The sequence below is a fragment of the Alexandromys fortis genome, unplaced genomic scaffold (assembly GCF_014885135.2).
Source record: "Alexandromys fortis isolate MF-2015 unplaced genomic scaffold, M_Fortis_MF-2015_v1.1 scaffold_23, whole genome shotgun sequence".
Lineage (NCBI taxonomy): Eukaryota > Metazoa > Chordata > Mammalia > Rodentia > Cricetidae > Alexandromys > Alexandromys fortis.
The window spans coordinates 1,700,461-1,727,000 of NW_026067907.1; the positions used below are offsets into that span (position 1 = coordinate 1,700,461).

Genomic DNA, 26,540 nt, shown 5'->3' on the forward strand with positions numbered 1-26,540 from the left:
TGCTTACACAACAGGGTAACACAGAACACGTGTGTATGGTGACCCCAGACTGGGGTATCCTGGCTGTCCACTGTCACACCAACTCTGTCCCAACAGTGTCAGCTCTGGTCCTTCAGTTTCAGTTTTTCTAAGAGCAGCCCCTAGACCGGCAGAGTTCACATCACCAGGTAACTTGCTAGAAATGTGCCTTCCACAGCCCAAGAGAAACAGCTATGGGCTAGCAGAGGTTCTGAGACAGGAAGACAAGAATGTCTGTCCTGCAGATGAGCTCCGGGGCTGAGAGAACTCGTACTTCCTCTTCCACCTCCCTGTTCAAAGAGCACCCCNGGGAGGGAGGGAGGATGGGACAAATGTTCTAAAATAAAAGTTGACGTAAGTCACCTATCACAACAATTTAAATGGGTGCTCTTTAAAAGGCAAAGCGAGGAGGTGGTGGCACATGGCTTTAATCCTAGCACTCGGGAGTCAGAGGCAGGTAGATCTCTGTGAGTTTGAGGTCAGCCTGGTCTACAATGAGAGTTTTAGGCCAGCCAGAGCTGTTAGACAGAGAAACCATCTTGGGGGTAGGAGTCGGGTTAGCATGAGACCATTGTCTACAACCAATAACTATAGTCAGATGATCTGTATAAGAAAAAAAAGCGTAAAATGTAAGACAGAGGAGCTGAAATCAAAACAAAGTTAAGAGGTAGGCCAGGTAAACAATGCCCAGAAAACTCCAGCAATGTAAAAGAAAATTGTCTATCAGAAGTCACCTGGTGTAAGGGAAGATTTGAATGCAGGAACTACATAAGACAGTATGAAGATATCTAGAATATATCTCGAGAGTGGACTGCAAGAGGAATCCAAAAGAAAAGCAAATTTATCTCCATAGAACTGCACCCCCATATCTCTGTGGTCAATTAATGCTAACAGCATCACCAGAAACGCAGACCAAAAAAGGAGTATAAACAGACAGACATACTGACATGTCAGGGGAAGCCAAGTGCATACATGTGTGAGCTTCAGCCTCCCACAGCCTCTCTCCTCAGCCACTGACAGAGATGCACATGGGGAGTGTGTCGCAAATGCTGCACAGGATTTTGGGCAGCAATGCTCACCTGCATGCTGAGCTGTCTGTCGTGCAGGGCCCTCTGCAGCTCCAAGAGGCTCCCTTTGAGCAGCCTCAGCTTGGCCGCCAGCTGCTCCGCCTCGTCCTTCGTATGAGCCTTGCCCTCCAACAAGAGGTTCTCATTGTGCACGGACAGCTGCGACAGGGCCACCACTTTCTGTTCTATTTCCACCAGCATGTTCTGGAACGAGAGGACAAAGGCAGGGTTCTCACACCATGCGGGCTCCTGGAGACAGTTTCCAAACACAGCCTTCCATAGTCCTCACATAAGCAGGTATCCGTGGCCTTTTCAACTTTAAAAGATTAGGGTATGCACCTTTGGTGCGGGGGGGGGGATTACCTGTACTTCTTACCTTTAAACAAAAATTAGGTATTTTATAATTAAAAGTACATTGGAAAACACACATGGAATAGCCAACAAGCACAAAGAAAGCGCCACTGGCTGAATGTTTATTAGTCCTGTTATCGTAGTATTAAATTACTAATATCAGTAAAATTATCACACAATCATTTTTTTTTCAATGCACTGATTTTGAAGACCAGGCTCCCCAAGAACTCCCAATCCTCCTGTGTAAGCACCCTCTTTCTGGTCACCCCCCTTACCTTCTTTTTAAAAATATGATATAGCTTTGATCTTATATTTTAATTCGCTCTAGGAAATTAAGATCATTGCCATTCCATCAACTCCTCAGAATAATATTTCATACCACAGAAGTAAAACCAATGGAAGAACAACACTCTCACTAAGATGGGATTGAAGGATGACGTCCCAAGGATTATTTCTGAGAACTGGATATATTTCTGGGCAAGTAGGTCCGGCATCATGCTGAGGGTTCATAATACCTTTTGAGGCCCAAGGAAATGTTTATTTTTATTTTCTTTTTAAAATCAAAGAAGTCAAGGGATGCTAGCCTGCATGCCTCCCCGGGTTTGGATGGCACCGTGTAATTAAACAGGTGTGGGTGTGCCAGGGCAGGTCAGAGTGTGGAGTCAGGAAAGTACAGAGTTCAAGGTCGTTCTTGGCTACTTAGTGAGTTCAAGGGCCACATAAGCTCCTATCTCAAAAGAAAAGGAAAAGAATATAAAAGAGAAGGTTAGAAAAAGTATAATTAATACTTATGTATGATTTAATAATAATTATTAATTAATACAATAATGAATTCAATGCAGATCTTATAAGTCTACATGGTCCTTTCTATCATGGGGAAAGAAGGCCTCACATTAGCAAAGTCTCCACGCCCACAAAAGTCATCCTGTGTCTCTAATTTTTCTTCTTTTTTTTTTTTTTTCTCCTGAGACAGGGTCTCAGCAAGTAACCCTGGATCGCCTGGAACTCAAGTAGGGGTGGCAATAACAATATCACACAGGTCTGAAATACTAGTTTGAGTTGTTAACCCTAATAGGAAACGTTTAAAATAGATGCATGCCTCAACTTCTGATGGTAGAAAAGAGGCTAGGATTAATAGAAAACCGCTTCCGTCTAGTCCTTCAGTCTCCAGAAAGCCAGAGAACAATGCTGCTGATAACAGAGAGGAGTCTGAAGGCACCACATGATCTCAGTGATAAAGATCAATACCATAAGCCTCAAAATATGAATAAGAAAGGCCACTGTGGGATTCTAATACATAGGCTAAATTAGCTAGTGCTGTTGGCAGATCTCTTTTGATGCTGCATAAGTGAAATATGAAATTGTGCTCATTGATATTTAGCCATGCTGATTGGAGCAGGGTTTTCTGGAATCCTCTATTTACAATTTTATTTTTATTTCATTGTTTTAGTGTATGGTTTTTTGACTCCATGTATCTCTGTGCACCGGTTGCATGCAGTGCCCGACAAGGCCAGAAGAGGGCATCTTGGAATTAAATTCCCGTCCCCCTTAACTGCTGAGCCATCCCCCTGGTCCCTTAGATGAAAGATTTCAAGCATATTCCACTCACATGTGAAGGGAAATATGTTAATAATCATGCAGTTTGATGATGGACACAAGCAAGTTCACTGTTTCCTGCTGTGTTAGACCTGGAATGCCCTGTACAGGCTGGCATGTTAAGAGCTTGGTCCTCAGCTTGGTGCTGTTCCAAGGTGACAGAAGCCTTTAGGAAGTGAAGTCTTGTGGGGGATTTTAGATGCTTTGTTTAAGTGGATTACGATGTTTATCTTTATCATCCTCTTTTGTTCCAAGCAATGAGATGGGCAGGCCTCTTCCACGTGCCCCCATGATTCACTGTGCTGGAATTCATGGATGAATCCTCTCAACAGTTCAGAAATAATACTTGCTTCTTTTTAAGTCTTTTATCTCATGAATCTTGTTACAGTAGCAAGAAGCCAACACAAGCATCCATAATACACAATAAGAAAGAAACTCTGCGTGTCTGCTAGGGCTGTAGCCTGGTGGTGGGGACCTGGCCTAGCACACATGAGGCCCTAAGTTTAAACACAGTTACTTCTTGAGAAAAAATAAAGAAAGGAAAGAGGAAAGGAGAAAGAAAAGGAAGGAAGAAGGAAGGAAGGAAGGAAGGAAGGAAGGAAGGAAGGAAGGAAAGGAGGAAAGAAAGAAGGAGAGAGAAAAACCACTGACCTGAGATTGGCAATAAGCTGGGGGATGTGGTTCAGTAATAAAGTGCCTAGGTTTCATTCCCAGCATCAAACCAAAGCTCAAACCAAGCCACAAACAAAGAAAAAAAAATCACCTTTATAAAACATCTCTTAACCTTTATAATCTTTATGAAGCTCCCTCTTACTGACATGGAAGAAAGCGGTAGCACATTTGGAAAGACAAGGCACACTGTCTTCCTAATGATGGCGGTTGTCGAAGGTTTCTAAGAACCAGGGAGGACTACGTGAAAATGGTAATTGAGCACACATGGAGGCCTCTGATTACATGTATTCAGTGTAACTCCTTGATTCTAAGTCTTCTGAGTTTATATTCCTTTTTAGCCATTAAACATACATACTATAAATATTTGGGTATCTGCAATCTTCTAAAATGGTAGTCAAAGCACCAAAAGTTTGGCCAGGCTTGGCAGGGCATAGTTGTACTCCCAGCACTGGGGTTGGTGGGAAGCGAGAACATCATGAACTCTAGGCCAACCTACTCTACCTTTTTGAGAATCTGCTTTATGAGAGAAAGCTAGCCTGGTAGTGGTGGCGCACACCTTTAATCCCAGCACTCAGGAGGCAGAGGCAGGTGGATCTCTGTGAGTTCGAGGCCTGCCTGATCTACAAGAGCTAGTCCCAAGACAGGCTCCAAAGCTACAGAGAACCCTGTCTCAGGGGGAAAAAAGACAAAAATAAACTGGGTATGGCGGTGCATACCTGCAATCTTGTATAAGGAAGGCTGAGACAGGGGAATTACCATGAGTCAGAGAGGAAACTTTTACACAGTGCATCCGGTCAGCAGGGCTACAAAGTAAGACTCAAAAAAATATAAAAGAAAGAAGCTTTGCTTTTGAATACTGGGGTTACAGACTTAGAAATGTAAGCCACTCTGCTGAAGTTTTCTTCAAAAAAGATTTTATTTTTACTATTTTTTCATTATGAAAATGCGTGTATGTGCATATGAATGCAGATCCCCATGGAGGCTGGCTGCATGGACCCCCAGGAGGCTGGCCGAGTTGGAGCCCCTGGTGGCTAGTGGCTGCATTGGAGCCCCTGGAGGCCAGCTGTTCTGAACCCCAGGAGGCTAACCACACTGGTGCCCTTAGATCTGGAGTTACAGGCAGGGAGTCCATGATGTGTGTGCTGGGAACTGAACATGGGTCTTGTGGGAGAGTAGCAATCACTCTTAACTACTGAGCCGTCTCTCCAGTTTCCGATTTTTTTCAATGACTAAGTGACTAAGTACCACTGACAATGTTTTTCAAGAACCAGTTCCAGGTTTGAATTTCATTTATGCTTTAGTGATATGTCGCTTTTTGACCCTGTAAATATATAAAGTCTCTAGCTTGTGGAAACTCATGTATCTACACCAGGGTCTTATCAGTGTTTTCTGTATTTTTTTAAATGTCCTTCATGATGTAGGCTCATTTCTTTTAAAGCAGTGGTTTTCAGCCTTCCTAATGCTGTGAGCCTTTAATACAGTTCCTTATGTTATGGTGAACCCCAATCATAAAATTATCTCGTTGTTACCTCATAACTGCAATTTTGTTATTGCTATAAATTGTAACTTAAGTATCTGATATGCGGGATTCTGATAGGCAACCCCCAAAGGGGTCACGGCCCACAGGTTGCGAACTACCGTCCTACAGGCTCTTTGTACCTGGCAGTCCACCAGCTGAGCATCCATGTCCATGGGCTCCTGGGGTGTACCAAGTGCAACATCCAGGGTGGCCTTCGTGTTCAGCAGCCAGTGGTCTAGTTCATCCGCCTCACAGCGGTACCTCTGCAGGGCCTGCTCCTGTCTCTGTTCTTCCAGCTGGTCATTTAGCTTCTCCTGCGGAATTAGGAAGAAGGTAACTCGGAGGGAGCCTCAAGCAGATAGAGCTTGAAGACACCATACCGCAGAGCAACGGCCCCAAGACCTGTCTATGCGCACACACAGCTGGGGAGCAACACAGATACCTAGACTCAGGCCACGTCTCAGAAGTCTAAATCAGGTTTTCTGTATCTCTACATTAGTATGTGAAGATCCCCACCCGCACCCCATACTCTTTCCCCAGTGAATGGATGTGCCCCAGAGTTGAAGGATCCTGGAGGGGTTGGCAGTCGTGGGAATGATGGGAGTCGGCCACAGATTAGAAACGGACAGGGACACGAAGCAGCTGGTCCATGGCAACAGACATTTAACCTCCGTTTCTGGGACGGGAGAGCATGGCTGAGATCCAGCTGACTAGGGACATCTGTCCCACATAAACGAGAGCACTTTGGGCAGTGGATCCTGTGGAAAGGAGCACCCAGTGGTACTTGTGTTGGAATAAACCAGAAATCCAAAGTCTTAGGCTAACTCTCGAGTTTTCTCAATTCTTGGAAATAACTCATGCTGAAACATCCAGACCAATCTCATGATGAAACTCCACACAAGCGTTTCATAGCATGGAGATAGTATGATGGAATTGAGAAGGTAATGCCAAGTATCCCAGATACCTCATCTAAAATGTTCTATCATTGGCAATTGCTGTTATTATATTAAAGATGAATTTACTTTAATTTTGTGGGTAAAAGTGTTTTCCCTATACATGTATCTGCGTACCATAGGCATGCAATACCCGCAGAGGCCAGAAGAGGGCATTCTGGTTGTGAGCCACTAAGTGCTGGGAACTGAACCCAAGGCCTCTGGACGAATAGCCAGGACTCTTAGGCACTGAGTTCTCTCTCTAGCCCCTATAACAATTATATTTTAATTAAAAATCTTAACATGGAGACTAAGAAGCAGGGAAAACACATTTTAAGTTTCTGTAGAATAAGGAGTAGATACATGATCTGACTGATCTTATGGCCAGTCAATTGAGAAAGAACCTGCATCTTCAGCAATGGGGCTAAAGATATGGTACCATATATATAATATAATTATGTTATAATCAGTAGTAAATAAGGTCATATAGTCAGATGTGGTGGTACAGGCTTTTAATCCCAGCACTCTGGAGGCAGAGGCAGGCAGATCTCTTGGGAGTTCAAGGCCAGCCTGGTCTACAGAGTGAGTTCCCCTGTCTCAAAAACCAAATAACCTACATGCACCTCGATCAAAGAATGAATAAAAAAAAGTGGTACATTTACACAATGGAGTACTATACAGCAGAAAAAAATGACAGCTTGAATTTTGCAGGAAAATGGATGGAGCTAGAAAACATTATTTTGAGTGAGGTAACCTAGACACAGAAAGACAATTATCACATGTACTCACTCATAGATGGATTTTAGACATAAAGCAAAGAAAGCCAGCCTACAAACCACAATCCCAGAGAACTAAGACAACAATGTGGACAGTAAGAGAGACAAGATCTCCTGAGTAAATTGGGAGCATGGGGACTTTGGGGGAGGTTTCAAGGAGGAGAGGCAGGAAGGGGAGCAGAGAAAAATGTAGAGCTCAATAAATATCAATTTTTTTTTTAAAAAAAAAGAAGTTCAGGGTTGGGGCTGGAGAAATGGCTCAGCGATTTAAAACAAAAGATAATACCTAGTTTGTATAAGAAATGTAATGGGGACATTATGATCCTGAGACACTAGAAGTCAAAAGCCAATAGTTATGAGAATATATATAAAGAAAATAACAGCTGATTCTTAGTATATATATTATTGTTGCCACAATCTGCCTACCAAATGAGATTTAAATCAAGTAACACAGGCGACAGAAGTGCACAGGTATTTTCATGAGTAAATATGCTTGCCTGGACGACAGTGAACAGGCAGGTTTGTGCTTCACGGTGTCAGCTCTAACCTTCATCGCAGGCTCTTATTGGATCACAGCAAACTGTTACTCAAATCTAAAATTCCTGTCCACGGGGCTGTAGTCCCCAAGTACCAGCCTGCTAGATTCTCAGTGTCTCCTGTCTGAAGCACATCCGTAGACACCCTGAGTGTGCTCTGCGTGTGGGACGCTGATGCAGACACAATACCAGCTTCTTAGGCCAGGGAAGTCACGAGACACGCCCACTCGAGTATCTATTCAACACTCGCAATAGCCAAACTATGGGGGCAACCGAGGTGTCCAACAACAGAGTCTGGGTAAGGAAAATGTTATGAGGAACGCATGTGTGTGTGTGTATACATGCATGTGTATGTACATATATGTTCGTGTGTATACATGTATATATATGTACATGCATGTTTGTGTGCACATTAAATTTCTTACAGCCATAAGGAAGAATATAACGACATCATTTGTAAGAAAATAGACGTGAAGCCAGGCAGTGGTGGCGCACGCCTTTAATCCCAGCACTCGGGAGGCAGAGGCAGGCGGATCTCTGTGAGTTCGAGGCCAGCCTGGTCTACAAGAGCTAGTTCCAGGACAGGAACCAAAATAAAAGCTACAGAGAAACCCTGTAGAAGAAAGAAAAAGAAAGAAAAGAAAGTAGACACGACCAAAGGTAATTACATGGAGTAAATATGCTTTCTCTAACATGTGGTTCCCATNATATATACACACACACACACACACACAATACATATATATATGAAGTGAATGTAGAAGCAAAACTTTTTTAGGGGGACAAAGGGGACCAATATTGGAATAAGAAAAGGTGAGAGTAAGGAGGTATGAGGGCAAAAATGTTCAACAGACAATGTGTGTGTGTGTGTGTGTATAAAAGCTTTAAAAAATTAGACATCAAAAAAAGAGAACAGAAACAAACCCATGTCGTTCGCATCAGCACCCAGAACAACTGCTAACATCCTAAAGCCTGATTCAGATGCAGGAGCTGCAGCAGCTCCAGGGTCCTAGTTACCTCCAGAAGCTGCCTCTTGCCAGCTGCTTTCATCCTGATGGTGGACATGCGCTCAGCCAAGACGGTGAGTGTGGACTGCAGGGCTAGTTGCTCTACGGGGTCCGACTCCCGGGACGCGGCTTCCAGCTCCTCTGCCAGGGATGCCTGGAGCCCGTTGATCTCGTCCTGGAGCATCTGCACATCGTCCATCAGGGCCTGTGGGGAAGAGTGTGGAATCACACACTTGACTGAGGACTCCAGGGTCTGCCACCATCGGACGCCCACTGAAACCAGACGTTCACTTTCAAGACGCCACTGTGGAGCGGAATGCTGCTGGGGACGTTAGTAACTTAAATCCTATTTGAACAAATGAATGACCATTTCTGTTCTCAACAGGCTCGTTCTCTTCCTTCCGTTCCTAATTCTAAAACGAGAAGTTCCTTGGGACTAACGTCAAGGCCACTGGAAGTCTCCAGAGTTCCCAAGGTTTCAAATGCTGTCTGATGCTGACTGCCTCAAAGCATGCCCCAACCCAGCCTCTTGTATCCCCATCATATTATATATTTTTAAACAACTGCAAAATGCTCTCCTTTTGAAATAGGCTTCCTTGCTGGCCCACAAAACACCCAATTAGGAACCCAAATTGGAGTAGTCACCTTGCTGAAGTTCCCTGTCACCACAGAGAGCAAGCCTTCTGTCAGCATTCCAAGAACTGAGAGATAACACCAATCCCCCAAACTGCCTAACAAAACACAAGATAACAGAGCTCTCTATGCCTTAATCCTAAAGCAAGGAGAGAATTTAAAGTAACCACTGAATGTCACCTCTCTATTCTGCCTCCCAGCCTTGGCCTTAAAAGGAAAACAACTGTGGAATGACTGGTCCATTATCTGTCCCTTAATTCTGCTTTGGCTTGTTTTTGAGATAAAGTCTTACTACTTAGACTTGGTTGGCCTAAAACTCCTTGTAGAGGCCCAGGCTAGTCTAGAATGCAGATAGCTCCCTCCCTAAAGTTAGGATTAAAGGTGTGTAACACCACACCCAACCCTGTTTTTGTTTTTGAGTCAGAGTTTCTTGCATCCCAGGCTATCCTGAAACTCTCTTTATAGCTGAGGAAGACTTTAACTGGGGTCTTCCTACCTCCACTTTTTCAGGGCTGAGATGCAGGCACATACCAACAATGCCCTGTTTATTTAGTGTTGGGATTGGACCCAGGGCCTTGGGCATGCAAGGCAAACTCAATGGTGTGTCCTCAGTCCGATGTCAAGACAACTATTGTCCAATCCATCTATCTGTCTTCTAGTTAGCTTTTTAGAGATGTGGGGGTCTTAAATCGAACAGCATGTTATAAAAGCAGGCACTGCAGGAAAGGCGGCCGTGGCCCAGGGAAGTCGCATGGCTGAGTCTAACGGCTGTGCAGGCCTTAGTCCACAGACGTCACAGTCAGCGCAGTTACCTCCTCCTCAGAGAGTACCCTCAATGATGCTAAAAGACAAAATAACAAGAGAAAAACCACCTCTCTTCCCTAACTGATTGTTACACTGACCTAAACAGGAAGTGGGGAGGGAGGGAGGGTCCTCTTCACAAACGGTACACCTCCATGCTGCCACCATCCTGACCAGGAAATTATGTCTTTCCAGAACTTGGCAAGGCCCCTCTGACTTCCCCGTCGTTAGCTCCAGGCTTCTCACCCACACTGTTGACACGTAAACACGTCTGCCCTTGCACGGCTCACCACGTCTGTGGAGAGGCCGTTCTGTGTGTGGACTGAGATTGAAGCTGGCTCCGGGAGAGAGCAGCTCACTTTCAGCTTTGTTATCACCTGACTGCCAACTGCTCTGTAAATCATTTTAGTCATTTTAGCTTAAAGCTTCCTCCTGGGTTCCTAGTAGAAGCCCATGGCGTTTTATTTTGCAATTTCCTGCTGTCCCTTAAGAGCAAACCCTCCTCTGTGGTTGCCAGCCACCTCTCTGTTTGATCTCCCCTGGAGTGTTTCCTTATCCTTGTGCCTTACTCAAACATCCTGGATGCTGCCTGCCTGCTTCTTGTGGTTCTGTAGAGTACAGATTTTACTTATGGGGACTGTCTGCTTCTCCACTGTTCTCCCTAGTGATGTCTTTTGATAATTCATGGGTTTTTTTTTATTTGATTTTGGTGTTTTTGCTTTTGTTTCTAAGGCAGAGTTTCCCTGTGTTACAGCCCTGGCTGTCCTGGAAATACCTTTGTAGACCAGGGTGTCCTCAACCTCACAAAGAGCTGCCTGTCTCTGCCTCCCAAGTACCGGGATTGAAAGGTGTGTGCCACCACTGCCCAGCTTGTTTTGTTTTGTTTGAGGCAGTGTCCCAGTCCCAGCGTGCCTGTAACCTTTGCTGTCCTGGAACTCACAAGGCAAGGACCTCAGCTTACTTTGAACTCAAGGAAATCCTCCGGCCCATCAAGGATTAAAGGCGTGGGCCACCACACCTGATTAAAACAGAAGTTTTGATTCCAGAACGATATTTGTCTTTAATAGTTACTGATTTTGTTGTTTTGTTTGAGAAAACTTTGCCTACTGCGTTGTGATTATTATATGGCAGGCCATCTCCAAGAGGGATGTTGAGCAAGGGATATAGTAGCTCAGTGCAGAACTCAGGCTTGGAGTGCAGGAAGCTCTGGGTGCCCGGCCATCAAAGCAAACAAAAGAATTCTCCTTCCAGGCGGTAGAGGCACACACCTTTAGAGGCAGGTGGATCTCTGAGTTCAAGGCCAGCCTGGTCTATAGGGCTAGTTCCAGGGCAGCTATGGCTGTTTCAAAGAGATACCCTTTCTCACAAAAGCAAAAAAAAAATTCTCTTGAAGAATAATTAATGAAATGGTGTGTTTTCAAAAGAGAGGTTTATAATGAGAAAGAGACATGGAGCAATATAATATCATCATTTATTTAATTTTATGAACTATTTGCATATAATGGATCAAAAATTAAGAAAAACCTCTTCAATGAAGGTAATTAGGTCAGCATCATCCTAGGAGTTTTTTGTTATGTTTTGGTTTTGTTTGTTTTTAATTCTAACTTCATATTTAGATCTACTATAATCCATCTTAATTTCTCATACTTTTTTTTTTTTTGCTTCCAATGTAGGTACAAATCAAGGTATCACCTCCTCCTCTTTCCTCCTGCTCCTTCCCTCCCTTCCTCCCTCTCCTTCTCTCTCTAGATGGCTTTGCAGTATGTATGTATGTATGTATAAACATAAGCCATATGTCTGGTAAGGTAGCACTGTTCCTGGGAGTGGCCCTTCCCATTCTTAGAACTTTGTAAAGTCTACATCACCAGTTCCCAACCTGTGGGTCGTGACCCCTTTGTGGGGGGGAGGGGGATCACAAATCAGATATCCTGCGTGGCAGATATTTGCATTACAATTTATAACAAAAATCACAGTTATGAAGCAGCAAAGAAAACATTTCATGGTGGGGGGGGGGGTCACCACAACGTAAGGTATTATATTAAAGGGTCTCAGCATTAGGAAGGGTGAGAATGCTCTAAGCGTTAGGATATATTTTAAAACTTTACCCATCTTTTCCCATCCTTGAGAGAATTGTTTGTTTCCTTTGAAACAGGATCTTACATAGACCAGGCCTCCAATTTGTTATGTAAGAGAATGTCCTTGAACCTCTGATTCTCCTGCTATTGTTCCCCAAATTCTGGGGTTATGTACCTCACCACTGCACCCCACTAGAGCTTCTGTTCTTTAAAGACACGATCTTATATTTGCAATATGTCTTATCAAGCCATATAAAACATACTGCTGCAGTATTTAAGTTTATTTTTAATCCTTTGGGTCTAAAGTTTTTTTTTAAAGTTTATTTTTAAGATTTAGTCTCCATGTATATCCTAGAATGGCTTTGAATGTGCAGTCCCCTGCCCCATTATAGACGCAGGCCACCAGGTCCAGCCTTGGGGGTGATGGATTTTGAACTGCAATTGCATTGTACTTATAGACTGATTCTCTTTATTGTTCATCTAAAGTATTTTCGTGCATTATATTATGATCATTTGTTGGAGACCCAATTGTTAAAAAATAAAAAAAGCCAGGGCTGGAGAGATGGCTCAGAGGTTAAGAACACTGATTGCTCTTCCAGAGATCTTGAGTTCAAGTCCCAGCAACCACATGGTGGCTCCCAACCATCTATAATGAGATCTGGCGCCCTCTACTGGCCTGTAGGCAGGACACTGTATACATAACTAATAAATAATAAACTTTAAAAAAAAGCCTGTATTATTTGTTCAGACAGCATAGACTCCTCTATAATTAGTCTAGCCTCAGTGTGTCTCCTCCTCTTCATGCAGTTTTGAGCCATGCTCATCCTCCCCCTCATCCCCACCACCTTCCCAGAGACACACACACAATTCCTTCTGCTCGCTCCGCTCCTGTTAGTAGCCCAGTTCTAGTTCTCAGACTCGTTCTCTTCCCTACACACCGGGCTGACGTCACTTAATCTACTCCTTGCTCCCTCTCTCATAAAGATCACAAGAATATTTCTGTTTTCTCTGCAGCACCCTGGGAGTTCACGCCAGTTACAGCCGGCTTTCGGATCAAGTATTCATGAAAAGCCAGTCTTCGGGCTGGTGGTCTAGGGGGTGTTTGGTACATGCAAGTGAATTGATTCTAACTCATAATAGAGGTGATGTCTGGAAGACACAAGAAACAACCAGGGAGAAAAACACTTATATCTCAGTGGACTTGGCCAGTCAGGGGTGTAGTGAAGGCACTGGCTTCACTGTCTCCTCTGAACATTCTCCAGTAAGGAACAGGGTGGTTTGGCTCCTTGGGACTGTCAGTTCTGCGTGGTTAAGGCAGTTCTCAGGAGAGGCATGGCCAGCAGCTGCCCACAGTGCCTGGTGCCCATGAGAAAAGGGAGATGGACTCCTCTTTGGGTTGCTGGCTTGTGATGATGCAGACGGCATGAAATGACAGGCGCAGAACTAGACAAGTGGCTAGAGATACCTAGAAGTTGGGAAAGAGGCCTGAGCAAGGGGGAGGGGCAGGGAGGGAGGATTGATGGGTACACAAGTCAAATATGTATATATAATAAATTATAGAAAATCACACTGAATCCCATCAAAGTGTATATCCACTAATATTTTAATGCACGGCAAATACGTGGAGCTTCACTAAATGACCAATTTTTCAATAGAAAGGGCACGTGTAACTCATGTCTGTTCAATAACTACAGGAATGAGTGGTGAGCTCCATTCTGACTCTCAGGCCTATCTAACTCTCTGAGCACAGTTTCCCCATAATCCATTTGCTATAGCAAATTAGCCTCGGAACTCTTCCCAAAGCCTGTCACTGAGCTGAATGTGGCAATGATGCCAAATGCCCCCAAACATCAGATGTCCTAAGAAGTCAAATCTCAACCACAAGGGTGAAACATTTAAACACACATCACCAGCTAATGTATTCATTTGTATTTTAATAAATAAAGCTTGTGTGAAGATCAGAAAAGTAAAACAACCACACTGGCCAGCCTTACAGACCAGGCAGCAATGACCCACACCTTTATTCCCAGTAGCCACACTAGATTGCCATAGAAACTGGGAAGTAGCGGTGCACGCCCTTAATCCCAGAACTAGAGAAGATTATAAAATAGGAGGAGACAGCTCTCAGTCTCATTCAGAGGTTTCCTAGAAGCCGGATTGCAATTTTTAGACTGAGGTCGAGGTAAGAGCCAGTGGCTGCCTGCTTTGCTTTTCTGGTCTTCAGGTTGAACCCCAGTATCTGTCTCTGAGTTTTTATTAGTCATGCTTCAAGCTTATAAACAGCATCGAGCCTGAACCTGTAGAGATCCCAGCTGGAGAGAGAGAGGTCTGATGGCGCCAATCAAGCTGATACGTTGAGACAAGTGTCCATACAGTAGTTTGCAGTCTTCCTAACCCTGCTAGGAAATTTACTGCTAACACAGTAAATTTCTCATGCTGTGCTGACCCACAACCATAAAATTATTTTTGTTGCTACTTCATAACTGTAATTTTGCTACTGTTATGAATCATAATGCAAATGTCTAATGTGCATGAGATCTGATGTGTGACCCCCGTGGGGGTCTCAGCCCACAAGCTGAGAACCACTGCTCTCGTGGCTCCTTGTAAGAGCTAACAAGAGATAATTTTGACAGAGTGCTGGGAAGCAAGGAGCAATCGAAGCACTTCTATCAATTCTTTTTAAAGCATAAAAAGCACAGTGGGCTTTCCCACCACTGTTCAGTTGGAATTTAGAAATAGAAATTCTATAATGAAAGATTGTTCCAGACGCCAAGAATAGATTTAGATAGTGTTCTGGCGTTGGTTTTTCATGTGGGCAGCTTTGTCCCAGAATTTGTGGAACTAACGTGCATACATTGAAGAGAGAACAGAGAGAGCTGAGAAGGGAAATCTAGACTTGGAGGTGTATGCAGAACTGTACTGAATTAAACGTTCTCTGTGTCCTTACCCTCGTCAGCTCATTAATAAGTCACCTAAGCCTTGGTGTCTGGCTTGTTTACATCATTGAATCAGCTATGTCTCCTCACTGTGGTGACAGGAGGCACTGTCCTTGGTAACAGCAAAGGACAGCAAGTCATGTTGATGGCCTCGACTGCAAGAGAAGTTACACAATGTCTTTCTGATTCAGAACACTTAGCTATAATGCACAATTTTAGGTGCTCAGATTTCAGATGATGAGAAGCTGTGGAGTGCTCAGTCCTAAATAGTTCTAACTGGGACATCTATATCTCTGTCTCCTCTACACACACACACACACACACACACACACACACACACACACACACACACACACACATATGCATGCACACATACACTCATGCACACACACACATGCACACTTGTGCATACATGTATGCACGTACATGCACACACGTGCATACATGCATACAAGTATGCACATACACATGGATGCACACACTCATGCACACACATATACATACACACATGCACACTCATGCACACATGCACGCACGTGCACCCACATGGATGCATATACATGCTCAGGCACTCACGATCACACGTACTTCAGAGAATAGTGCAGGACGCAAAGCAGAAAGATCAAAAGAGATGAGAAAGTCCTGTAGGAAGCAGTGTCTGCTGGGTACATCAGAGTTGTCAGCAGCACTCATACACTCACAAGACCAAGTCAGTCAAAAGTCCAGCACAGATCAGGGAGGGCACATAAAGACCCTCCCCTTCCATGGCTGAGAAGCTTTGGCAGTTGGTGGCTGCTGGCATAGGGCTAATCTGCTTGTTTCTTTCATAGAAGTGAGCTGTGTTAAGGTGTCCATGCTCCAGTGGGTGGCCTTACATTCACATGGACAACACTGACCAGACTCAGTGGGATTTGAAACGAGGGCACGATGTTGAGAGGGGACATGGTAAGAGGGCCTGGGAGATCTGGAAGTGTGGGTAGATATGATCAAAATGCACTGAACGCATATATGAAATTCTCAAAGGTTAAATAATAAGATATATACCTAAAATGATAATATCCAATTTTAGTTTTCTCCATGAAATCCTTTGACAGTGATTTTGCTTTATGTTCTGGCTAGTCTAATGTCAACTTGACCCACAAACTAGAGGCATCCGAAAGAGGGAACCCTCACTGAGAAAATGACTCTGTAAGATATAGCTTCTAAGGCATTTTCTCATTTAGTGATCAATGGGGCAGGGCCCAGCCATTGTGGGTAGTTCCATCCCTGGGCTGGTGGTCCTGGGTTCTATAAGAAAGCAGGCTGAGTAAACCATGGGGAAGCAAAGCAGTAAGCATCACCCCCTCGTGGTCTCTGCATCATCTTCTGCCTCCAGGTTCCTGCCCTGTGTGAGTTCCAGTCCTGACTTCCTTCAGTGATGAACAGGGCTGTGGAAGTGTAAGTCGAATAACCCCTTTCCACCCCAACTTGCTTTCTGGTCATGGTGTTTTGTCACAACAATAGAAACCCTAACTATGACACTTCATGTACAGTATGCATTTTCATACTAATAATGATGGATGGGGAGGTGGTGCTGGTGCTTGGAGTTAATACGCGTGCTCTGTTAGCAATTCTAGGGTGTGGGTCACCACGACTGTGTTCGTGCAGCGCATCACTGCTGGGATGCTGAAGGGTCTTGGAGAAGCTACAGTCAGTTACCTAGGCTACAGAGATGACAAGCCTCCAACAGAGGAGAAGAAAACCTAAAGGTAGACAGAAGAAAACTATTTAAACTTCTCCCAGATCACTGGTCCTTAATAATATGATTCTCAAAATTGCCCTGCTATAGCCCTATATAATGCATCCTATAGTATCTTGGATGCTTAAAGGATGCGTGACTCTCAAAATTACCCTGATAGGGCCCTTAGATAACTCACCCTATATTATCTTTGGAGGTTTAAAGGAAGCAGACATTTCCAAGACAGCAATCAAAGTTGACCCGCAGAACTGTATTCAAAAGGAGAGAAATTCTACTTCCTCTAAGTACCGTTAAGTCCAAATTTGTAGACAACAGGGGAGAAGGGACGGCAGGACTCTTGAAGAACAGAGAGTGCCAAGGAGACGTCAAATGTGAATGGGGCAACATCAGCAGTGAGAGAAGACTGTGACACTGAGGCCCTCTAGGAAGGACAGGGATGTTTGGAAGGTGCAGTGGTCTAGCAAGGCAATGGGGGGAGGTCATCGCAGTAGTCACCTGGGTGCCTCAGAGTCCTCGTGATCGTTTTGATCTACTAAAACCAAGGTTAATCTTAAGTCTATGCCTTCATCGCCATTTTCCCAAGCCTGGCAGATTGTGGAAACTCTAGGGTAGCTGAGAAGTAGTTTATCAAAAGTAGGTCTAAAATAGATGTGTCCCATGTACTGAGCCTCTACCTGAGTTTCAAAAGCCTGAAACCACTATTTCTCAATCCACCGTCTTTAGATGAAATGAGTGCTTTTTTATCTTATACGGAACGGCCACGTATTGCAAAAGAAAGAAAGCACTTGTATTGGACAGCACATGTGAGCAACCCATGAAGTCCAACGTTATAGTGGATCCAAATGAAGTGTGTGAGTGTGTATGTGTGTGTGTGCGTGTGCACACGTGTGTGCTGCATGTGTTCATGTGTGTCTGTCCTGATAATCACACTCAGAGCCCTGGGCATGCTGGGCAAGGGTCCTATGTGTGGGTTACAGTCCCAGCCCTAGAGTCTTGTTTCTGAAGCTGATGAATTGCACCGTCTCTAGTAGACACACCCATCACGCTGCACTTTTATGTCTCTCATCTACTAAAATTAATGTTTTGTTCTCTTTTTAAGATGTATATTTTGTTGCTTATTTATTTATGCATGTGTTTTTCCATGAGTGTATGTCACATGTGTGGGGGTATCTGAGGAGGACAGAGGAGGTCACCTCACCCCTGGAGCGGGAGTGATGGGTAGTCATGAGTCTCTGAGAGGAGTGCTGGGAACCAAACTCGGGTTCTTTGGAAGAGCAGGATGTGCCCCTAACCACTGACCTACCTCTCCAGCTCCTGTTCTACCTTGTGACAGGTCCCCTTAAGTGGACCCAGTTGTTCTGAACTGTACCTTCAGTTTCTGAGTGCTAGAATTATTGGTGTGGGTCACACACCTGGCTTTTATACTTCTTTTACATGCGATTTTTTTATGTGTATGATTGTTTTGTCTGTGTACTGTGACTGTTTTGCTTGCATGTTCGTATATGCACTGCTTGTGTGTCTGGTGCCCACGGAGGTCAGAAGAACATGTCAGATCCCCTAATACAAGAGTTACACATGGCTTTGAACCATCCACCATATGGACACTAGAAACTGAACCTGAATTCCATGCAAAAGCAACATGCACCACCACACCTCGCCTCTAGTTCAGTCTAAAGACACCGTTCAGCTGGGTCAGAGGTTATGCACTCCTTTAATCCCAGCACTGGGGAGACAGAGGTGGGCAGGTCTCTGTGAGTTCGAGGCCAGCCTGGTCTACAAAGTAAGTTCCAGGGTAGCCAGGATTGTTACACATAGAAACCCTATCCTTATAAAACAAACAAACAAACAAGATACCTTTCTTCTCCTTTACTTTTTAGGGAGTTGTGACTTGCTCCTGGGGAGGGCTAGGCAGCACATTCCTGTGTCACACTGACTCAGTACATATCCTTAGGCCCTAGTCTTGGTCATTAAAGTTTTGACCATGCGCTGTTGGGAACTCTATAGAGTCTGGGCCTCATTAGCAGTTCCCACGTCCCATGAAGGTATCGTAGCCCAAATTTTAAGCTGATGTGTCTTTAACCGCATCTTTCTAAACAGAAGTATGGAATCACAGAAAGCTGACACTTTCTCTAACTCATATAAGGTTTTAAAATATGACTAGACCCAGAAAGACACAGGATAAAAACTTAGAACTCCTCACTGAAGCCTGGGGCTCATTCCCAGAAGAGGCCGACTTGGGACACATTTATTCCTACAGCACTGGCTCATGAAGGAAAGCAATCTGGCGACTGTAAAGACACACACCGAGTGTCAGAACAAGTCCCAAATCAACGCCAATGCACGTAGCTTTTTAGAAATCAGAATCCAGGTCTGCTCTTCTCTTTTTCCTTCTTAGATCCCACCCTGAAGGAGTGGCGGCTACTCCCACCTTTGGGAATCCAGCTCACTCCAACCAGAACAACCACTCTGCTCTCCACGACCGGAGCCTGACAGGCCAACTAGAGAGCACAGCAATTCCATCACACAGGAAGCTGAAGTCATCGAGACTGCTATTTTTACCTGATGCTCAGCCATCTGGCTTTCTGGGCTCCGGCCGGGCTGGAGGCTCTCACTCAGCTTTGTCTCCATGGCCTCCATTTTGGTGGAAACGGACTGGAGGGAGTCTTGGTACTTCTGCTGGCGTTCCAAAGCTTCGTAGAGAGTCCGCTGTTTCTCACTGATCTGTATGAGAAAGGGGATCTTACCAACGGCTTCCTACTTCTTATCTTGCAGGTTGTGACATTTCTTTCCTCACCGCTTTACCCAAGGGCTTCTGACTGTATCCTAGATGTGTAACCGGGCCTGGGTTTCCTGAGACAATGCCTAAAGCGATGGGTGGCTGGGGAGCTTGACCAATTTGCCATCTTTAAAGGCTTACCACATTTTTTAAGGTTTCCCAGGAACGCTGTAAGTCACCCAGCCTGGCAGTCGCTGAAGGCTCGAGTCCTGGCTCATACAGTTCTTGGGATGCGGTGGCACTGGGGGGAATCCTTGCGGCATCTGTCTGCAGCCTCTCGGCCGACAGGGCTTGGTAGTACGCAATGTCCTGGGTGGAGAGCACAGTGTCGGAGTGGGGAAGGAAGGAGGAAAGCTCAGCATACCTAGTGAACTGTTCTTCCCTCAGTGCGAAGGACTAAGATTTACATCCACTGTTGGGTGCTACAAACTCAGTAGATTAGGGCATGCTTGCAGCAAGCTTTAAAACATAGTAACAAAGTGCATTACAATTGCTGTCATATTTTCACCAATATAAAAAAAAATTCAAGCATGCCAACATTTCAAATGGCCAAAATACCGTCTTATGTTATATTTGGCAAAATGGTAATGCAACCTATTCAAGCAGTAACTTCTGTTTAAAAGGTTTACTTCTGTTTAACCAGTATACCTCTAACTAACCAGCACACCTTTATTTAACCAGTACATCACTAGCTGACCAACATTCTTTGACTTAACCAGCACATCTCTATAGGACCACCATACCTCTGTTTAGCTGGTGCACTTCTAACAAGTACACCTAGAATAACCAATATACCTCTAGCTAAGCAGTCCGCCTCTACTTAACCTTTACAGCTCTAGTTAATTAGGCGCCTTGACTTAGTTAGAACACCTCTAATTAACCACTGCGGCTGTATTGAACCAGTTTAGAGAAGAGATGAACTCTACCTGCTCTAGTTCCAGAACTGAAGTACAACCATTGATTAATATTCTGAATAACTCTCGAAAGGACTTGTTTCAAAGATTAAGTCTAGGTAGAAGCAGAAGGGTTGGTGGTTCAAGGCTAACCTCAGCTACAGAGCAAATCTGAAGCTAGCCTGAGCTATATGAGTCTACCTCAAAAATAAATCTATAGACATTCATTTTGCAAATGAGGCCAGACTCAATATTCACAAGCTAGATATTTTAAATATTAACTGGTGGGAAATATACAAAACAAAAATTTAAAAAGACCCGTCCATTCATTTTCCTGGAAGTCCAGGAGAAATCAGCAAAGTTAGTGCTGAAATCATGATTTGGACTGTTTTTTAATTTCCTGTGTTGTATAATATGTTGTGTGTACTTCTTGGTTTATGATGTAACTTATTGTACCAAGACACAATTGCGCTTTCTGTTTTCTCAATAGTGTGTGTAATGTGTGTGTCATTTGTACATGTATGTGTTCATATGTGTGTACTTGCACGTGGAGGCCAGACGTTGCTTTGAGGTGTCTTCCTTAATGAGCCTTTGCCTTATTTTCAAAACAGCTTTTGAATCAAAGCTTATTGAATCAGATAGGCCGGCTGGACGTGGAGCTCCAGGGGTCCACTGTCTCTGCCTCCTGGGTGCTAGGATTCCAGATGTACAGCATCATGCTTGGCTTTTACAGAGATGCTGGGGACTCACACTTTCGGTAGGCACTGACTGCACCTCTCCCCAGTCCCTCTGTGTGCGGTGGTCTATATGCACTTGTGAAGCTTAACCCAGGAGCGGTGTTTGCATTTTGCCCATTGCTATCTGCAAAGCTCACTGCTTTTGCAGCTGTGCTATTGAAGGTAATTGTGGCCGTTTGAAACACTGAGCCTCACTGATAATCATGGATTGAGAAAATCTTTGCAGCCACTGGGAAAACATAATGGAAGGAAGTCGTCTGGTGTAGGAGGTGAGGTGGGGGCAGGTGGCCTGTCTCGGGCGGGCGAGAACCGTAAGACACCAGAATTGGATCAGACTTGGGGTGGGACACTTGAGACTCCAGCTGAATTTTCTTCCCACGCTCTGTAACTGGAACAAGTCACATCCATTCTGTGTACCGGCTCAACACTGAGAGTGAATGTCGCCTTCCACCCATCTTGTTATTGTTGCTGAAGTTTCTAGCTAGGTCCCAAATATTTATTGACGACATGGCACGTGGGTGCTGGTTTCTCCTCCTTTCTTTCCCTGCCACCGTCTTGATCAATCCAAATCTACCCACCAGAGGGTATTTGTACATATGCATGTCACTCACATAAAACACACACATGACACACACACTACACAAACCACATAGAAAACACATACAAAAACAGGTACAGTTCATGTACATGATACACAGGTACACATATAACACATGCTTTATAGCCAGCCCCACTTCTTGCTTTCTCTCTGAGTCCTGAGCACGGATGTGACATGATCATCCAGCCTTCTGCTCATGCCTATGCCTTGCCTGTCTGCCACTATATCGTCCCCTCTACGATGAACCAGATCCTTCTGGAACACTGTGAGCCAAAATAAGCTGTCTCTCCCCAGAGTTGCTTTGATGGTACATTTCATCACAGCAACAAGATGGTAACTAACATCTCCACACATACGCATACGCGCACATGCACACACACACACACACACACACCCCTCCACACACACACTTCTATTGTGTCCCCTGATCTAGAATGATCTGTCCTAAGTTCCGTACATAGCTGCTAATTAAATTCCTTCCGTGGTTCATTGCTGTCTTCTGGATAAAGTCTTGACTCGTTCATGTGGCATGAATTCATGTATATGGTCCTTCACAGTGTGGGTTCCACAGCCCCTTCCAATCCAAGCTTTTCCAATGATACCGAAACCCTCTGCGGTTGCCACGTTGGCTCGTGTTCTCTCTGCTTCTCCAGTTCTGCACACGGGGTCCCTTCTACCTGAGAAAGCTGTGCCTCCTGCCATCCTGGCCATCCTCCACATACCTCAGGAGGCTTCCTTCCCTTACAGCTAAAGGGTCTGACACAGACCTAAAACCACCTCGCTTGGTTGCTGCCTCTGTGGTCTCCCATGCCTCTGCTTCAAGCCCAGTGGTTCTCAACCTTTCTAAGGCTGTGACCCTTTAATATAGTTCCTCATGGGGGTCACCCCCACAATCATAAAATTATTTTTATTGCTACTTCATAACTGTAATATTGCTACTGTTATGAATTGTAATATCTCTGTTTTCCAAAGTTCTTAGGTGATCCTGTGAAAGGGTCATTCGATTGCCAGAAGGGTCACGACCCACAGGTTGAGAACCACTACTCTAGCTCCATCATCTGCCGCTTCTCACAAACTTGTGAGCTTCTTAATAACAGTCATAATGCCGAGGCCTTTCATTCTGGGCATTCGGCAAGGGACAGGTGGGGGAGGGGGAGTGGCACATAATGAATCTCGTACCTAAATTTATTTTATAGGGATAGGAAGTGATCAGTAGTTTCCCCATCTATTCCCAAGTTCTTACTCTAGGTACTTTCAGTGACTCCCTACTCAACCACAGGCCTGAAATTATAAGTGGAAAATTCCATAGAGAACACTTCATAAAAATTGTAAGTTTTACCAGGGTACGCGGATATAAGTGTTCTCTCTTACCGATGATGCTGGCAATCTCTTACTTGCCTTAATCTGAAAAATAATCTCTGGGTAGGTTGTATATGTAGAAGAAAACAGGGTGTGGTTCCATGTATGGACGATCATCAGGAGTCTTAGAATGTAGGGTAAGGCGGGACTACTGAACTACTACTGCCACCAAGAAGAAAAACCAAAGCCTGGCTGTAGACATGATAAAGTTGCTCAGTTACACACTGTGTTATAAATAAGGAAGGTCCCCCAAAAAGCTAGAATATAATTTGTTACCAAAAAAAGGTTTGTTTTGGCTTTATGTATAGATGGTTCATGGCTTCCGACATAACAACGAGGTTCTTAGAAGCTGAAAGTCCTTCAGTCTGTTGTAGGAGGACTACTGGAAATCAATAATTAAATTACTAAGGAGCCCTATAAAGAACTGTTAACATTAATACTTGGGAGAGTGAAAAATCACTCTTAAAAATAGGAGTCTCCCTGCTCATGTGTCTAAGGTTAAGCTGCCCAAGGAAATAAATCTGGACATATTTGGCTACAATTCAATCCCCATTTTTCTAGCCTCCAAAGTAATAGTGCTTAAACATCTCATTTAATGTTGGCGACTTTGTGTTGACATCAATTTCCATTTATACATGAGGAGTTGGGGAACTTCCCGGAGGGAAGTCAGCTTGGACCCTAAAGGGTTGTGACCTCATGGAGCTTCTGACCTGGAGGCCAAGGGTGTGACAATATTTATCTCAACTCTTCCACAGAATCCAGGTCACTGCTTGTGCCTAAGGGGATGGAGAAGACAGCAGCGAATCTGAGGAAGCCTCCGCCTCCGTGTTTCTCCTCTCTCCCAGTCAGCAGAGGGAACACACTGAGTGTGGGGGGGGAATCTGTTTGTTATGTAACAGAGATCTACTTACAGAAAGAGCAAGCACAGAGCCTCTCCACCAGGGATGTGCTGTGCTGAAGGAGTTATATCCGGCTTTTCCTTGAAGGGATGCACACTCTGTACAGCCGCGGTGGCGGTCTCAAAACGGAGCTGAGGGGGTAGCCTCCAGAAGCTCCTGAAGCTTTAAAACCAGCTCTGAAATCTAGAGCACTCCTGCCCAAGCTGTTATACGTTTCTAATGGTGTGATTTCTACTGTACAAGAGGAATGTGTGGCCAACTGGGGGAACCAATAGACTGATTTGATTGAGCAATGACATAGTGCCCTCCAACTCAAGATGTCCGCCTTAGCCCAAGGAAGGTCACCGCTACCAACAAGAATGTCAGTAGAACCTACTGCCCTATCTGGATGTCTGCCCACCAATGTGATTAAATTGACATTTCCTTATGATCAAAGAGATCCTGTTAAAGACTAAGCCACAGAAAGTCTCACGTAGCTCAGTTTCAGATGTCATTATGCACTCTGATCGATGCCAATTAGTAACAAGAAAAATGTGCGTGTGATCCGTCATGACACTCTGGACAAAACTCACACGTACACTGAAAGCATGTTTCAAGATAGAGCACAGAAACAGACATTTTACAAAAGTCATAAGACTTTTCAGCATAGTCTCAAGAGTTGTACTAATTGTTCCACTTGAAAATTGTGAGAACATTACATAATCTCTCAGTATATAAGCAGCTGACTATCGTGCATTTCCTCTGATTCTAGTAACATCTGTAACCACAGCAAGGAATGTATCATCAAAGGGTGAGTAATTCATATTTTTAATTCAGAACTTGGGAAACAGCTGCCTAAATCTCCCAGGGAGCTCTGAACTTCTCCTTTTTTTCTTTTCTCGTTAATTTCCTCTTATTACTCTCGTCATTACTTAATTCTTGCTGACCTTTCTGCTCTGAATGTTCTTTGGCTCAGCATGCTTGGAGGCGTTTTTGTTTTGACTGATTTGGTAGTTTTGAGACCTTCTCACTCTGTAACCCAAGCTGGAGGGAAACTCACTCTGTAGCTCAGGTTGGCTTTGACCTCACGGCAATTCTACCTCAGCCTCCCAGTGCTAGGACTACAGGTGTGAGCCACCACACCCACCTTAAAAAAATGCGTCCAGCGAATGGGTGGAATAAGAAAATAAGAACTTCTCTAGAGAGGGGGTGACACACACCTTTAATCCCAGCAGGCAGGCAGAGGCGGGTGGATCTCTGATGCGTGGCCAGCCTGGGCTACACAGCAGGATAGTCAAGGTTACACAGAATCCTGTCAAACAAAACACATACAAAAATCTTCCCTAGAAGGTTACCACTTTCTACCAATGGATTCCATATTATCTAAAGGCATCATAGGTGCTCTATTCCTTTTTATTTGGGTAATTGTTTCGTTTATCATGGAAGTGCATGGTCCACCTAAAGTAAAAAGCGATGTGGTAGATTACGGTGCAGCCTACAGTATGTTTGCCCTAATTAGTGCATCTACAATATCATCTCAGTGCTTGAGCGGTTGCATAACTTCCCAGCAACACCATTAAAATCTGTCAAAATTTGTTTTGGCTAAAAATACAGCATCGCTCATTACGCATTAAAAGTTTTGGTTATTTTTAAAGTATTTTGTTTATATCAAATATGTATCCCTAAATGTTTCGACACAACATAGAATGTGCTATATTTAGTATATGTTCAAATGCAGCCTGGAACGAGGGTCCTCTTCATGTTTTGAAAAATAAAAGTCTCATATGGATGTAAGATTTTCTATTTAAAATAGGACATCGTGTTAGCAGTGTGCTCAGTACATGCTAACTGGGCCACAGAATCAATCATACATACTACTGCGTTCCCGTTCAGATACAGTGCCCCACACCTGTGATTGCTTTGGGAAGCCTTGCAGCCTTAAAGGGACCTTCTTCAGGCTTCAATTTTCATGAATGAATTTTTATTGATATTGGGCTATAATTCCCATAAACTGTGGCCACATATAGGACCAGTTGACAGTCGTAATTTGTTGTCTCACTTGACAGTCACACACATCACTGATGCTACTAAAGCACTTAGCGGATGTGTCCCTGTGGTCCAAATTCAGTCACACCGGCAGTCTAAAGGGCATGAACAGTGGAGCACTGGATCCGGCAGGAGCTCACAGCAAAGGCAAGGTGGATGGGAGGTACCTGGTTAACAGAGGCCTCTGTGTTAGCCACAGGTGATGGAGAGCGGCAGGCAGGTGGGGAGGAAATCTCACTGTTGGTTCCCTCCTCCCCAGACTCTTCCGTGACGGGCGACAGCAAAGTGTGACAGCGACCCGCAGTCATCTGCCACGCAAAATGTAGCCCGGAGGACATGAAAATCAGTTAGCTATGTTAGCACAGAACCTCCTCAGACACAGTTCAGGCCATCATTATCTACCCAAGGCTGGAATCAATGAGGATAATTTACATGTTAACTTATTAATTCTGAGTTAGTATTGAAAAGTATGATCTTCAAGTGAATATGATGTTAATGCTGTTTCTGAAATAGAGAGTCCACGGCTACGCATCATAACCGAGAGTTTTGCTTTGGTTTGAAAGTATCTGTAGTTTTATTGAGGGTGTTTGTGTCTT

At 44.3% G+C, this 26,540-nt stretch overlaps 1 protein-coding gene across 12 annotated transcripts in view; it reads right to left on the bottom strand.

Moving 5' to 3' along the window:
• Positions 1–26,540, bottom strand: part of Syne1 (spectrin repeat containing nuclear envelope protein 1) — a 461,878-nt gene that overhangs the window by 130,478 nt on the left and 304,860 nt on the right. For 11 of the 12 annotated variants that reach the window (XM_050135800.1, XM_050135794.1, XM_050135793.1 and 8 more), the window contains 6 exons: positions 26,112–26,252; positions 19,575–19,742; positions 19,217–19,378; positions 8,485–8,679; positions 5,364–5,537; positions 1,098–1,289 (listed from right to left, as the gene is read on the bottom strand). In XM_050135800.1, coding sequence (XP_049991757.1) covers positions 1,098–1,289; positions 5,364–5,537; positions 8,485–8,679; positions 19,217–19,378; positions 19,575–19,742; positions 26,112–26,252 — 1,032 coding nt within the window. The remainder of the gene's footprint in view (positions 1–1,097; positions 1,290–5,363; positions 5,538–8,484; positions 8,680–19,216; positions 19,379–19,574; positions 19,743–26,111; positions 26,253–26,540) is intronic. The other variant, XM_050135799.1, reaches the window with a different exon arrangement.